Source organism: Tachypleus tridentatus, chromosome 10 (assembly GCF_004210375.1).
Source record: "Tachypleus tridentatus isolate NWPU-2018 chromosome 10, ASM421037v1, whole genome shotgun sequence".
In the NCBI taxonomy this organism is placed as follows: domain Eukaryota; kingdom Metazoa; phylum Arthropoda; class Merostomata; order Xiphosura; family Limulidae; genus Tachypleus; species Tachypleus tridentatus.
Window position 1 is genome coordinate 170,919,464 of NC_134834.1, and position 15,975 is coordinate 170,935,438.

General features: G+C 32.9%; 1 protein-coding gene across 5 annotated transcripts in view; it reads right to left on the reverse strand.

The window, feature by feature from the left end:
- Nucleotides 1–15,975, reverse strand: part of LOC143230905 (C-Maf-inducing protein-like) — a 142,210-nt gene that overhangs the window by 22,477 nt on the left and 103,758 nt on the right. For all 5 annotated transcript variants that reach the window (XM_076465203.1, XM_076465204.1, XM_076465202.1 and 2 more), the window contains 6 exons: nt 12,276–12,383; nt 10,909–10,989; nt 10,161–10,264; nt 8,500–8,601; nt 6,374–6,463; nt 359–424 (listed from right to left, as the gene is read on the reverse strand). In XM_076465203.1, the coding sequence (XP_076321318.1) occupies nt 359–424; nt 6,374–6,463; nt 8,500–8,601; nt 10,161–10,264; nt 10,909–10,989; nt 12,276–12,383 (551 nt within the window). The remainder of the gene's footprint in view (nt 1–358; nt 425–6,373; nt 6,464–8,499; nt 8,602–10,160; nt 10,265–10,908; nt 10,990–12,275; nt 12,384–15,975) is intronic.

The window sequence follows — 15,975 nt, forward strand, 5'->3', positions numbered from 1 at the left end:
ACATATTATTTATCAAAACAGATAATAATGTACTAAATCTTTGAGATTATAGAAATCACATTATCTATGTTTTAACAAAATGACTGGTACACACGCTACTCTTACTGCTTGCACGATTTAATACGGGCACTTAACTTCAATAACAAAATATACTTGTCTGAGTTATTACGACTAAGTATTAACACTGGCGTATAACGTTTTTCACATATTCTTCTACATACAAATTATCATTCAAATTCATATTAATAAAAGAGACAAATAATAATGAAATGTAAACAAAAAAGTGCCTTTAAATTTTACTCTTCCATAAGCTCTGCAAATAAAGCAAAATAAAACTCATAACCAAAGGCAAACTCACTCATCTGGAAAAGGGATAGGTTGCAGCAATTGTGCTAATCCAGGTCGCCAATCATCAAAGGTAGATCTAGAACAATAAAATTAATGTTTATAAAGATATACTTTTTACTATTAATGTTTCTACATGTAAAAACAACTACAAATATTAAAAGTGATTATAAACTATATCTTATTTATTTGATCTATTTTAAAAATATTTACAGAGTTAAATTTTGTTGTTTAAAATTAATACTATTTAAGGCATTTTGGAAAAGTCTAATTTACGGAATGTATATCATATTTAATTATATAATGAATGGTAAACTTGGTTTGTTTCCTTAGTGGCTTAGAAGTAAGTCTCTGGACTCACAACGCTAAAATTCGGGGTTAGATTTTCGCAGATAGCCCGTTTTATAGTTTTTTTCCGTTAAAATAACAACATTTTTAATATAATTTTTATTTTAATAGAAGTGAAACTCATTAAATAGAATAAATATATAATGCAAAACATGATAATTAAAACAATCACATAATAGCTTATAAACGAATTAAGTTAATTCGCGTAGTATAAATAATGGGGCAGACGTACTCCATTACAAAGATTGGACGTGTGAACGTGATCCCCCGAAAAAAATGGATTATTGACTTTTCCAGCTTATAATAAACGCATTATTTTGACAACGACTGTAATTTCTAGTTAGAAGTATATGTCTAAGTGGTGTTCATATCAATAATGTAGCTATTTTTGCTAACTGAACGTAAACGCGCTCGTGTCAATAAGAAACGCCTTATTATTTGTAGCCACTGCTATGGAAAACACATTATTAGCGCTGCAAACTCATATGGAGTGAAGTACTACTGTCGCTGAAGGTTTGATGATATTACAATCACGTATAAAAAGTCCTTTTTAGCCACACATAAGGTCTTATTGTGCTGCAACTGTTCTCCTCGCTATCGCTACTTTTCAGCCCACCGTTCTTCGATGTTGCTATAAATAGAATAAACCTATCTGTGTTGTTCAAGTTGTACTATTACACATATAGCTTGAGCCCAGGACTCAAGTGCTCAACAATCATTGCGTTCGATTTTCTAGAGGTGGATTACATAAACGTATTATTGTGTAATATTATTCCTGTTTTTGATTCATGTATGTTCAGGTGGAAGTCCAATTAAATATACATTGACTTGAAAGTTATACCAGTATAAAGCATTATCTTCAAAACACATTTTAACGCAAACACCTTACTTAGCTCTACTCTAAAATTAAAAAAAAAACCAACCAAAAACAACAACTTAAAGAATGTAGTCATAATTTATTAATATTCTTCCAGTGGACCAACGGTAAGTTTATGGATTTACAACGCTGTAATTCGGGTTTAAGTTTTCGAGGTAAACAGATTACGGACTGTCCTTTGTGTTGGATTGTGACTAAAGAACAGCAGTTTAAATAATATATCATAAAAAATAACCAATAACCGCAGAAGAATGAAAAAAACATAATAAATAGGAAAAAAAACATATAAAAAAAGGAAATGAAAAGTGCGAAAAAAAACACAACGAAAGTGAGTTATATGTGATTGATACGTAGAGTGTGTCACCCTAAACGGTACGTTCCGTAAGATACATTCTATGTAGCATAAAGCTACACAATGGGCTATCTGTGCTCTGCCCACCACGGGTATCGAAACCCGGTTTTTAGCGTCCTAAGTCCGCAGACATACCGCTGAGCCCGTGGGGGTGCCAATTTGTTCTTTAATGTTACTTTTAATAATAGGTATTCGTTAGAGCGTTTAATACATCTATTATAATTATGTTTAACATTTCATTGCTGTATATGTTATAAAAATAATTATTTTTCAATGTTAGATTATTATTAGATTATTATGATACATCTAGAGTTAAATTTAATTCCCAGCCTGGAGAAACCCCTGAGATATTCCTCAGGCACAGCCGAACATTTCACTAACAGCAAGAGTACCTAATTGATCAAATAATGTATTTTAATCAGTACAGATAATAACAGTATATTAAATTAGCGGTGCTCTATTACTAACTTTATTTTTAGTTCTGATCAGAGTAAGTAGTTTGTTTGATTATAAGTTAATTTCAGTTACTTATGATTAATTGATGAAAGATATTTAATAATAATTTTTCTCTTTTATTTTAGCTAAATAGAATGCACTTCTCAATTATAATTCTCGGTTATTCGTAGTTTATTATGCTTTTTAAGGAAGCTTTACACAGTAGAAGGGAACCGTTTCATTTAAGATAATAAACCTATAATAATTAGTTCTTTAAAAATCACCGAGTGCATGTGTGTTTCTCTTATAGCAAAGTCACATTGGTGTATCCGCTGTGTCCACCAAGGATAATCGAACCCCTGATTTTAGCGCTGTATAAATTATCACTGTCCCAGCGGGGGGAGAAAAAGCAGTGAACGTTATTGTAATACCTGAACGAAATATTTTAATGTATGTTTGTATTAGACTGAAGGCTTTCTGATACTGTGTTCTATATTATTTTAGGTTCTTTTAATTTTATAACTGCCTATCTATCTATCTGAATATAGACAGTTATAAAACACATGTTTAAATATTTTTATGACAATTTGAGTCCGTTTTATTTCATCATATAGTAGCCTAAATTAGTTTTTTTTTGTGTGTGTGCGTGTATTTTGTGCATTTATTTGTACAAATGATGTAGTTACTATTATCATTTGTAGCATTATAAAAATATAACAGTTGTTTACTCAATATCTTTCTGAAACAAATAATACGGCACGTGAACAGTTTGTGTATTTTATTTCTATTTTAGAAGAGGGTGTGTGAAAATCTGAAGACTTGACTTGCTTGCACATTTACGGATATACTGGTGTGGCGAAAGAAAAAATAAACAAACGTACATGTGGAGCAGTAAGTGGTAAAAGCACGCGTTACTAGATGTTGTGATAACCAAGTTAACATCTATGCTAATATGTTAGATGCTGTCGAAAATTATAGAATTCGTTAATAAGCCGTGGCTCATTTCAGCCGGTTGCACGGGTTCCTAAAATTACGATTTCTAACAGATAAAATATTTATGGTTAAATTGTTACCTATATGTGCAACAGATTTTTTCATGTGCAAAAGAACAATTAAATAATAGTATGTATAAATGATTGATATGTATATCGTTGTATAACACCAAGAAAAACTGATTAAAAGTCTTTAGTCCATTAGAACTTAGGCTATAAATTAGCAAGAGGAAGTGGACAAATCAATATTTGTTCCTGTATAGCGTTTTTATTTTTTCCAGTTAATTGAAACACTGCTAAAAAAATTCTTCAAGTGATTTGGTAAAAACGAATGATGTACCAAACATAAAGTTGTGGATTTGAAAAGCATCGAAGATAATGTGTTTTATTACGTTTCACAGATTTGTAACAAGCTGGCTTAGGTTACTTATTACTGACTCTTATTCTTTCCTCAATTCTAAATTTCACAAACGTTCAAATGAAAATTAATTCTAAATAGTGTAACAGTTAATATCAGATTAAGGTTTTAATATAATTCGTTGGTCTCACACCAAAGTTATGGCCTCAGAGGAATTATGATAAATAATTAGACATAATTGTTCACGTTATAGTACATTTTGGTACGTGGGAATATTTTGTGTTTATGTGGGTGCAGTATAAACATATTACATTGTGGACGCCACATATAGCAGAAAAGGTACGGATAACGCAAGAGAAATTCACTTTTTTCACAGTTTTCCGAATTAACAATTTTTTTTATGCCATGTTCTGTATAACTTGAATATTTCTGTCAAACACTACAATGATATATTTATAACAATATTCCTTATGAATTGCATTTAATGCTGTTATAATAATTAACTTGTTTGGTGTCAGATATGAGAGTCTGTTTAGTGTAGGTATTTTTAATTAATTTATTTTGGGAGTTGATATTTTATGATGGTATAGTACTGTGAATGCTAAGTCGGAGACAAGAATGTGAAGTTCTACAAGACATTGGGTGCAGTAGTACACCAGTGAGAACCAGTCTAGTATCCGGTGGTTTGAAGACAGGCAAGGTATGCTTGCATGTGTGTGTGTTTGCTAACTGATGGCGCAATAAGAAAAATTTCCATAGCAAAATCAAAAGGAGATGTGGAGATATTATGTAGAGAACTTTGAAGCCATATGTATCAATGAACAAATATAAGACTTAGTGATAGGAAACGTACCATATAGTTAAAATTTAAAGGAAGTGCTGAAGAAAGACCCTTCACCACAGAAACTTTGGGACAGTGCTTGAGAGAAAGTCAAGCACAATACAAAATGGAGGATTGAAAAAAATAGTGAATCGAATCTATCAAAGTAGTTCTACTAGGAAAGTCAAACCCAAAGACAGTTAGAAATGATTCTATAACAAGAAGGTCAAGGGCAGATATTTCAAGGTTGGGCAGAAGATTTTATTCCTGATACCTAAAGGCAACATCAAAATCACTAAGCAGTTAAAAGGATCTTCCACAGTAGAGTAAGTGGTAAGCAGAATGCACTATGAAGTGAAAGTCGATAGAAGAACCATGGTCTACCATACCAATATGTTGAAGAGATACTTTGAGATGGAAGAAGACCTAACAGATGCAACTCTTGAGGTACAGATAGGCATGGCAGATGTAGTTGTCATAGAAGTAGAATCTGAAGACAGTAACTTCATTATAGAAGATAAGGACCTATTAGATCTAAAAACACTGGGTGGAGATGAGATATACTACGATGTTAACACGTGAAGAACTGACTGGTGAGGAAGAACATGATATACTTTGTCAGTATGCAGACAGAGCAGGAAAGACAGACCTCAGACAACATAAAGTCAAGAAGACTATAAGGAACCCTATCAAGGTTAAGCCATAGTGGAGACTTTGTGCTAGGAGGAACAGACAAAGAAACTGTAAACTTTGGTCCAAACTATATGAGAAGGTTTAGTATTTGAAACATAAACAGTTTTTTTATATAGTGAAAAATATTGTAAATATTTCTCTTCAAGATGGGCTTATGTCAGATACAAAAAAACTGTTTGGTGTAGGTATTATTAATTCATTTATTTTGGAAGTTAATATTTCATGATTGTACAGTTGTTTTTTTTCGTGATAGGAGAGTTAAAAGCAAACGATTAACGAAAGTTGTGTTGGTAAGATATCGATGTCGAGGCTATCGAACGTTGGGTAAATCCATTGATGTTGATGATATAAAGATATCTAGAAGGCTTGAGCGATAGATGTATAAACAACGGAAAAACAGATGAAAAAAGAGAGGGGGAAGAGGGCCAAAAGTAAAGCCGAATAAAAAAGAGTTTCGGTCAGAGAAAAGTAACAAAACTTAAACTTAACTGTCGTAGAATTGAATGACATAATGGTTGATATGTTAAAGTGAGATTAACAGCTTTTCACGTTTTAGGAGAATAATTTGACTTGTTAGAGGTTGTTTTAAAGCAACTGAACCTGCCTGCGTGGACTTTGACAAAACACAGACGATTATTTTGAAGTAGGTCTAAATACGAAAAAGCAGACAAGTACTGCAAGTTTAGGAGAGAATTACAATATCTCAAAAGGCAGAGTAAGTGAATAATACACTGATAGTGTTATGATAAAAACTAAAAAGAAAGAAGAAAGAGGCACGAGTGATTTATACACTGATAGTGTTTAAAAATAAAACTATATAATATTTAAGATACAACTATGATATCCGTAGTGTAAATAATTTTTTACCATACTTTTAATTTGTTTTGAATATATTATTTTCAAACAAGCGTTAATGTATAGTATTGAAAAACAAATTTGCCTAACACATGAGATTAACTTGAACAGTCTGAACATTAACAACAGTTTCGAATATTTTAAGACTGGAGAAATCTGATCAAAATGTTTAAACATTCAATAAAGCACCTATTTTTTCTGTAATTACGTATTAGATTTACCATCAACTTGTTGTTGTGAGAAGGTGAAAATATATTAAAAGTGATTACTGTGAAGTTAAATATTATAGAGGGCTTACATGGCTTCGATGATTGCTGCAAAACTATCATGGCGTGATTCCCAATCAGACATTTCATGATTAGAGTCATTCTTCTCTGCCAATGTAAAACTGAAACAATAAAGATAATACGATTTAGTAGTTCTTGGTCAAAAATAAATCAAAACTACAATATAAACAATTGGAAGTAAACAGTTACATCAACGGGATAAATTAGACATGAAAAACAAATAAAGCATAGAATGTCATTCCACAGGTGAATGGGAGATGAGTGTGGAGTTATAAAAACAATTGAAGGACAAAATATTACCTGAAGGATAGTGGAGGTATAATGTAAAACACTGTCAACTAGAAGTGTGTAGTAGTGTGAAGGTATAATGTAAAACACTGTCAACTAGAAGTGTGTAGTAGTGTGAAGGTATAATGTAAAACACTGTCAACTAGAAGTGTGTAGTATAGTGGAGGTATAATGTAAAACACTCAACTAGTAGTGTGGAGGTATAACGTAAAAGTGTGAGGTATATATAATGTAAAACACTCAACTAGTAGTGTGGAGGTATAACGTAAAACTGTCAACTAGAAGTGTGTAGTAGTGTGGAGGTATAATGTAAAACTGTCAACTGTAAAACAGTCAACTAGAAGTGTGAAGTAGTGTGGAGGTATAATGTAAAACACTGTCAACTAGAAATGTGCAGTAGTGGCATCAGTACCATAAAACAGTTAAGAAAAGCATATTAAAAAATCACAAAAAGAGTATGGCGTGGAGTTATAACGTTTGTTTGTTTGTTTTGAATTTCGCACAAAGCTACACGAAGGCTATCTACGCTAACCGTCCCTAATTTAGCAATGTAAGACTAGAGGGAAGGCAGCTAGTCATCACCACCCATCGCCAACTCTTGGGCTACTTTTTTCCAACGAATAGTGGGATTGACTGTAACATTATAACGCCTTCACGGCTGAAAGGGCGAGCATGTTTGGTGTGGCAGGGATTGGAACCCGCAACCCTCGGACTACGAGTTGAGTGCCTTAATCATCTGGCCATGCCGGGCCTAAATAATGTTATGACATTTCATCGAATTCTGTATTTGGTATTATACAGCGGGACAACTATTTAATGATTGTATATCTATACATGTGGCCCGGCATGGCCAAGCGTGCGACTCGTAATCTGAGGGTCGCGGGTTCGCATCCCGGTCACGCCAAACATGTTCGCCCTTTCATCCCTGAGGGCGTTATAATGTGACGGTCAATCCCACTATTCGTTGGTAAAAGAGTAGCCCAAGAGGTGGCGGTGGGTGGTGATGACTACCTGCCTTCCCTCTAGTTTTACACTGCTAAATTAGGGACGGCTAGCACAGATAGCCCTCGAGTAGATTTGTGCGAAATTCAAAAACAAACACATCTATACATGTACACACACACACACACAGTAAAGATTTTTTTTTCACCAGAGATGAAATGGAAAATAGAACTTTTCCATACAGATACAATTCAAATGTTTATTTAGTGGTACGTGAATAACCAGACGCGAATTCCAAAACACTCGATTTCATTAGTTTTAATGTAAAATCGTTTCATACAAGTCGTTACATAGTAACTGGTGTTATAATTTTCACAAAAAATAAATTATAATACACCACTTAAATAATTTTTTTGGACAAGCCACATAAAAAGTAATTTATATTTGATATTCGGACAAAAACAAAACAATAAAATCCAGTCTTTTCATAGCTGATGAATTTGGTATTGATCAAAATATCTTGTTGCCTCTACCAGCAACAATAAACAATGTACAATTATAGTGATATTAGAGGAGTGGTGAAAAAAAGTTATAAATATGTACGTTTGCTTACATGACACTCATTTCAACAAACTGTGGAATTATCCTATCAACTAAAAGTGTGTATTTCTCTTCAACTATTAGTCATTAGTGTTGTCGACGAAAATAGCGAATGACGAAGAATTGGTTTTGAAAAAATTGCAAAATATAGTTGTCAAGCTTTAGATGTTCTCAGAAATGTGAAAACCTTGAAAAATTATAACTCCATTTGTTGTTGTTTTCAACAAACAAACTGCAACCACTACCAAATAACTAAATATACTATATATCTTATTGTTCATCAACACAAACAATGTTGAATACTTACTTTTTCAGTTCTTCAAAAAGTGAATAAACAGCAGCAAGGCATACGGATACTAAATTAGGGAGAACTCGTGGATGAGGACACGTGCTTGATGGCCCGTGGATACTGTTTCATAAGATAAAGATGACATCAAATTACAAATGTTCTGTTTATAGATGTTGCATCAGACAGAAGATAATAGAAAAGTGAAAGTTTACCAATAGAAATAGTTCTGGACCCTGAAGATAATATTGTATATGAATAATACTCCTATGTATAGGAGAAACATCAAGAATTAGTAGTTGCATTTTTAGAAATTACGAAAGCTTCATGACAGCGTGTCAAAAGTTCAAAATTGAGACGTCGATAAAAGTCTGGAATAAATATTCTGAGAAAAAACATGAGAATCATAACATAAGGTCATCATAAGATTAGATGGTTGAGTACGTTATATTAAACCGATTTTAAATATACAAACCATAAAACAGTTAGCAAATGCAGAAGATATGAAGTCGCGGTACAGCGGTATATATCAGAACTACATTTAGCAGTGTTTGGTGTGACGTAGGTAATGCCACAGAAAACTGATCGTTTTTGAAAAGAGTAAGTAACGGCCTTACAGAAGCAAAACTCAAACCATAAATATGTCATCAGGTTAGAGTTTAGAAATTTTGAGACGGAGATATATCTTGTAATTAATTATAGTGAAAGAAAAATGATATCAATTAATTTTGGGAACAAGAACCATACAGTAAAAGACCTATATACGTATCACACCCAAGAAATATTAACCAAAGTATGGTGTCTCATAAAGAAGAAAATCCAAGCACGCAAAGATCGATGGCAAAAGCCGTTCATATTCCACAAACCTAATAAAAAAAATAATCCAGAAAGATTTTTGTCTTGAAAAGCGACACAAATTATGTGTACATACGTTGCTTCCATAAACGTTCAGCCGTCGCATACCACAGTCAATTAAAGAATAAAACAGTTATTTATGTTTTTCCATACGACGACATACTAGCCAAGTCGCTGGATTTTTGTGCGATCGGAATGTTGAAAATTTTCTTCTTGTTCATTAGATGGTTTATGGAAACATGCATGAAAGAATGGTATACATTGAGCATGACAGCCTTAATGAAGAGTCTCTTGTGTCTCCTTCTGGAAGAGCGGTAAGTATTCGGATTTACAACGCTAAAATCAGGGGTTCGATTCGCCTCAGTGGACACAGCAGATAACCCGATGTTGTTTCGCTATAAGAAAAAAACATACATATACATACAAAGTCTTTTGCAACTGAAACTATTCTGAAGGATTATTTCAAGACGCGCGGCCATCATTGGAAGCATGACCGGACGTGGCAACGGGACTGTGACGACGTGGTGAGGCTCTAAAACCGTTTTAATATAACTGACGCAATCTTTGCATTTATAAAATTTTGTAAATGTATTTTTATATTTATAACAAAGATACTAATGTTATCTGTAACTGTCCCTAATTTTGAACTACTGACCATAGCAAAGGCAGCTAGTCAGCAGCACCTTATCAACCATCTTTGACTAAAGTATTAACTTCCACCTTTATAATACATACACAGAGTGGTATCACACGGATTCAATATGAATCAGTGATTCATATAAGTATGAAAAAGTTAGAGCATATAATAAATTTCGAATTTCTCTTACCTATTTATAAAATTTCGTACAACAGTGAGTCCTTCATTTTGGGTATTCAAAGCTTGAATATAGTCTTGAACAAATATTCGTGTTTTGGGATATTTACCAAAGTCCTATATAAAGCAAATTAAAAGTTAGATATTCAAAAACACCAACCATGGACTTAATAGAAATTCTAAATAAAATTTATGATAAATATTTAGGGAATCCAAGGTTTTATTTTTTGAAAGCAATTTCTACTAATCTAGTGCTATATTAAAGCTTTCTTATTTGAAACCTTTGATAAAAAATCAGAGTTTGATTGTAAAAGAACACATTTTTAGTAAACCTCAGAACTGTTTCACAAGTTTATTTCAGTTTTCTACAAATATACAATATCTTGTTCATCATATTAAATTCATTAGAAACACTGTTATATTTTTTTCACACAATTTCTTATTCAGTAATAAAGATAATTTACGAAATTAATTTTGATCACAGAATTATCAATCGTACAACTTACTCAATAAAGCACAAACCTGTATGATGTAGTCCAAATTTTTGAACAAACGTATTATTGCAAGCAGAAAACTCAAATATATCATGTATGATATAGTAGTATCACTCTATTCCGGCAAAACTGATCGATTTTGTTGGAACTGTGACATATTTTACATTGTAATTGAGATAAAGTCTGTTTTATATTAACACTTGCTTTTTCACCAAATCGTTTGCACCATTTGCACACATATTTAAAACACTCACAAAAATATCTTACCAAAGTGTGTTTAAGAATTCTATGAACTACGGGTGTGAAAAGCTCCATTACAACGTACGAACGTGGTTTTTCTTGACAGTGCTGCATTGTATAAACATGAATAAAAGATAGACAAAAATAAGAAAAGGATGTTACATGTTAAAGAAAATCGCAAAAATATTAGTAAAAAAATAATAATTGAAAACCTAACACTGCTTTTAGATAAAAACATTTGTTGTCTCTGTTTAAAATACCAATTATTCAATGGTAAAACTTGCTTTGGCCAATTTTTATATTTTTCATAACACCAAATCTGTAACATATATATATCATTCAAAACTCGGATATGAAGTACCTAGGTTATTTAAAAAGGTATACTTTTAAGTAATGTTTTATTTTTGCCTTTCCCTGATTGACACACACTCTCTTTCTGTTTTACTTGTATGTTCACTTGGCTTTATCAGATGGGTTGAAAAAAGACTTTCTGTTTATATATTATTGTGCATAAAAGAAACAGTCAATTTCAAGTTAACTTATTCAAATAGTGTAAAACAGTGCGAATCTTTTCACATAATTTCTGTAGTCCATGTTAGTATATAGAAGACGTATTAACACTAGAAATAAACGACCTTACAACACAAAAAATGTTTTTATTTAATTAGACACTCAACGTTTCGTTTTGTGTCTCCGAGGAAGCTGTAAGATGAAACGTTGAGTATGTAATTAAACAAAAACAACATTTTTTGTGTTATAAGTTTGACTACTTCTGGTATTGATAAGTGTCCATTTATAGTTGTTACTACTAGAAAGGTGGCCATGTTTTCTTTAGAATTCATCCAACTGTATTAGTAAATACATATTCGAAGAAATGCGAATATCTCTTAGCCCTTCACGTGCTTGCATCATCACGTGGTAAGAACATAACTTTCAACAGAGTACACTGTTCACATCAGTTTACAAAGTAGGCAACTCATCAGCTGAAATACGAGCAAAAATAATACGCTAAAGATTAAAACTTATTTTTCGTTGGTGTGTTGAGTATCACTTTACTGATGTGGACTTTCTTTCTGCTAACAAAATGTTTGCTATAGAAATAAAAGCCACAACCATAACCTTCTAAAGAATACAACAATAGACTCCAGAGTTGACACTATGTATTGTAGATTTTAGTCATGTTTCTCGTGGGTTAAAAAAATAAAAGCAAACTTCATCATTCATTAAACTAAAAAAATAATTATAAATTATCTGTAATTATAATTCAAACGAGGCCTAACGCAAACTGTTTTTTTTTTAAATCAGTAAAATTATTTAGCTTGTTTAAAGATAAAACACTAATGGTATCACATTTTTGTAAAATCATAAATCAAAGCAAAAGATGGTGTATTCACCCGACATAAGAAGTCGCATATTTCTGGTGATGGCGTGGTACGTTCTAGTAGAGGTGTAATAATGGCGACAATTTCTTCGTTAAGCGACCGAGGCAGTTCTAGAGGACTCTATCGAAATAATAAATAAATAAAACAAAGACAGTTTTATTGTTGATGTTCCTCTTATAAACTTTTATACTTAATATCTAAAAATAAATAATGAATTTACTTAAATTGTATTAGGAGCTCAATTATTACTTTATCTTTAAGAATACTATAACATAGCAGAGCTATAGCATTATTATATGTTAAACTGCCCCCAGTGGCTCAGCGGTATGTCTGCGGACTTACAACGCTAAAAACCGGGTTTCGATACCCGTGGTGGGCAGAGCACAGATAACCCATTGAGTAGCTTTGCGCTTAATTGAAAACAACAATATGTTATACTGAAACCAGTGGCAACAAAATACACAAATCATGTGCTCAAGATGATTATTAGTCCATATTATATCATAAACTTCTAGTGGAAATTGATTTTTAAAAATAAATTAAAAATACTATTGTTGCAGCACAACGTAACAATGTAAAAGTAAGGAAGACTCTCGACTTGTGTTTCATTGTTGTTTTGTTATTAATTGTTTTGTCTTAAATCTTCTAAGTTTACTTGAAAGTTGTTCAAAGTGTTTTTGTTTGTTTGTTTTGAAATTTCGCACAAAGCTACTCGAGGGCTATGTGTGCTAGCCGTCCCTAATTTAACAGTGCAAGACTAGAGGGAAGGCAGCTAGTCATCACCACCCACCGCCAACTCTTGGGCTACTCTTTTACCAACGAATAGAGGGATTGACCGTAACATTATAACGCCCTCAGGGGTGAAAGAGCGAGCATGTTTGGCGCGATGGGGATGCGAACCCGCGACCCTCAGATTACGAGTCGCACGCCTTAACACGCTTGGCGCGATGGGGACGCGAACCCACGACCCTCAGATTACGAGTCGCACGCCTTAACACGCTTGGCCATGCCGGGCCTGTTCAAAGTGAAGAAAGGACGATTTCACCGAGATACCTTGTAATGGTATCATTTACAACCAGTACAAACAGTATAAACTCACATAAAGTTGGCACGGAATCATCAGGTGGGTTAAGGCATTCGACTCGTAATCCGAGGATTGTGGGTTCGAATCCCGGTGGCACCAAACATGCTCGCCCTTTCAGACGTGAGGACGTCATAATGTAACTTTCAATTCCACTATTCGTTAGTAAAAGAGTAGCCCAAGAGTTGGCGGTGGGTGGTGATGACTAGCTGCCTTCCCTCTAGTCTTACGCTGCTAAATTTGGGATGGCTAGCGCAGATAGCCCTCGAGTAGCTTTGCGCGAAATTCAAAAAACAAACAAAACACAGAGAATATTGTATAAATATCCATAACATGACCAGTACAAACCCATATACGGTAATAGAATCTATAACGCTACCAGTACAAACTCACATACAGTAATAATATCCATAACATGACAAGTATACACTGACATACATGAATAATATTCATAATATTACATCTCACATCTCACATACATTACTAGCCCTGGTGTCTGTCTGAGCGTTCGTCAGTGTCCCGTTTGAAACGCTGCGCACACGGGCAAAGCTCCACATTCACTTTTGAAATAAACGGGAAACTGACATGAGTAATATTGAAAACAAATATTATTTAACAAGCAGAATATTCAACAATAAACTGTTAGGAATTAATTACATTATCATTCATTCTTAAAAATGTGACGTATCTTAAACAATAAAAATGTTATTGCATGTTATTGTTGAGTCTCTTGGCATGACTGAAATATTCAACGATCACTTTTCGCTGTGGGCGGTTTAAGTAGATCAAAGCTTTGGCTCTGAATGGAACACAATTAACCTTTTTAATGTAAGTGAAATAATTTTAAACGGATAAGATATTTAAGCTTTTTCCGTCACTCGGGACGATTACATTTGTTTGTACATTAATGATATCCATAATACAACCAGTATAAACTCACACACGGTAATAATATACATAACGTGACTAGTATAAAGTCGTATAAAGTAATAAAATACATAAATGACTAATACGACCGCAAGTAAGGAAATAAAACATAGAACACAATTAGTGTGATGTTTTAGCAGCTATAACTTGACTAATAACAGCTACGATAATGACAAACCCTATAAATGACCACTAAAGGATTATGTAACACAAATCTTTAAAAATTTATAATCCGAGGAATTTTAAGGGGTCAAACTTGGTACCAGATTCACAGTTTTCCCTCACAAAGAAGGTCTACCTTTCGAATGTGCTCGAGTTATAAGGTATTGTAGTTTTGTGTTAAACTGACTTCTTGAACCTAACACTAACACCTATAACAACACCAACTGTGATCTGAAGTTTAATACATTTTTAGCTAAATCGATAGTTCGACTTCCATTGGACAGAGTATGTGTTACGTCAGGTGTGAAATATTCCTTAAGTAGTAAAATTCTTATATTTTTCAGTCCAAAAGAGTCTTTCAAGCTATTCAACTTTCCCTTCTAAACTTAACATTCAAGATTTTTTTTTCGTGTTATAAAGGTTGAACTGTCACGTACAGAATATTAGTTCACAGTAGGTAACACAAGCGCTTTGAAGAAAATTGAGAAACGAAAGCATTTATAAAGATAATTAAACATTGACAGCAGGTGGCTGTTTTCATGAGAGAAAAATATAAATTCTTAAAGAAGAATGTTTAAAAAAATTAGCATATCTCTTTTTGAAAACACATTTTGAAAATGTGCTTCACAATTAAAATCACGGTTAAACGATTCTACTTGTTGAATTTATAGATTAAAATCATAAGAAGAAACAAAGAGATTAGCAACAAGAACAGAGTTTGTGTACAAATACAAATGTTACAAGATTCTAGGGGTATTTGAAATTCTTTAGGTTGTTTTCAAATTGCATGAAACAAATATTTGAAGAGTAAAAGGCAATTTCCAAGCGTTCGTTTTGTTCGTTTCAACACACATATATTAAAGTGTATATCATACGCTCGAGCATGTGTTTCTAACCACCTCTGATATTCTGCCAAGAAATGTGTGTTTATCTTATAGCAAAGCCACATTGGGTTATTTGCTGAGTCCACCGAGGGAAATCGAACCCCTGATTTTAGCGTTATAAATTCGTAGACTTGCAGCTGTACCAGCGAGGGCCCGGCCTAGAAATAGTTAAAACATAACCTAGAAATAGTTAAAACATAACAATATTCTGTTTAAGATTTTAAAACGTAACATCATTTTATGTACATCTATAGAGTATGTTTTCAAACACTTCTGATATTCTGTCTAGAAATAGTTAAAACATAACAATACTTTTTAAGATTTTTAAACGGTACATCATATGCTATAGAGTATGTTTTCAAACACTTCTGATATTCTGTCTAGAAATAGCTAAAACATAACATACTTTTTCAAAACGGTTACGACAATGAAAGAGAAAAGATGTGTGATTTTCGTAAATACAGATTTACACAATTTAATATTTAATCAACAACATTGAAAACAATTACGATTATGTTAAGCTATCATCATATCATTAAACTAAATGGACTGATCATCTTTAGCCGTAGAATCATCTGTAAAAAGTGAAAACCAAAGGGATGTTAGAGATTTGTCGTAAATGGCAGAATTTTAGCTGTTGTTTATATTGAATATTATA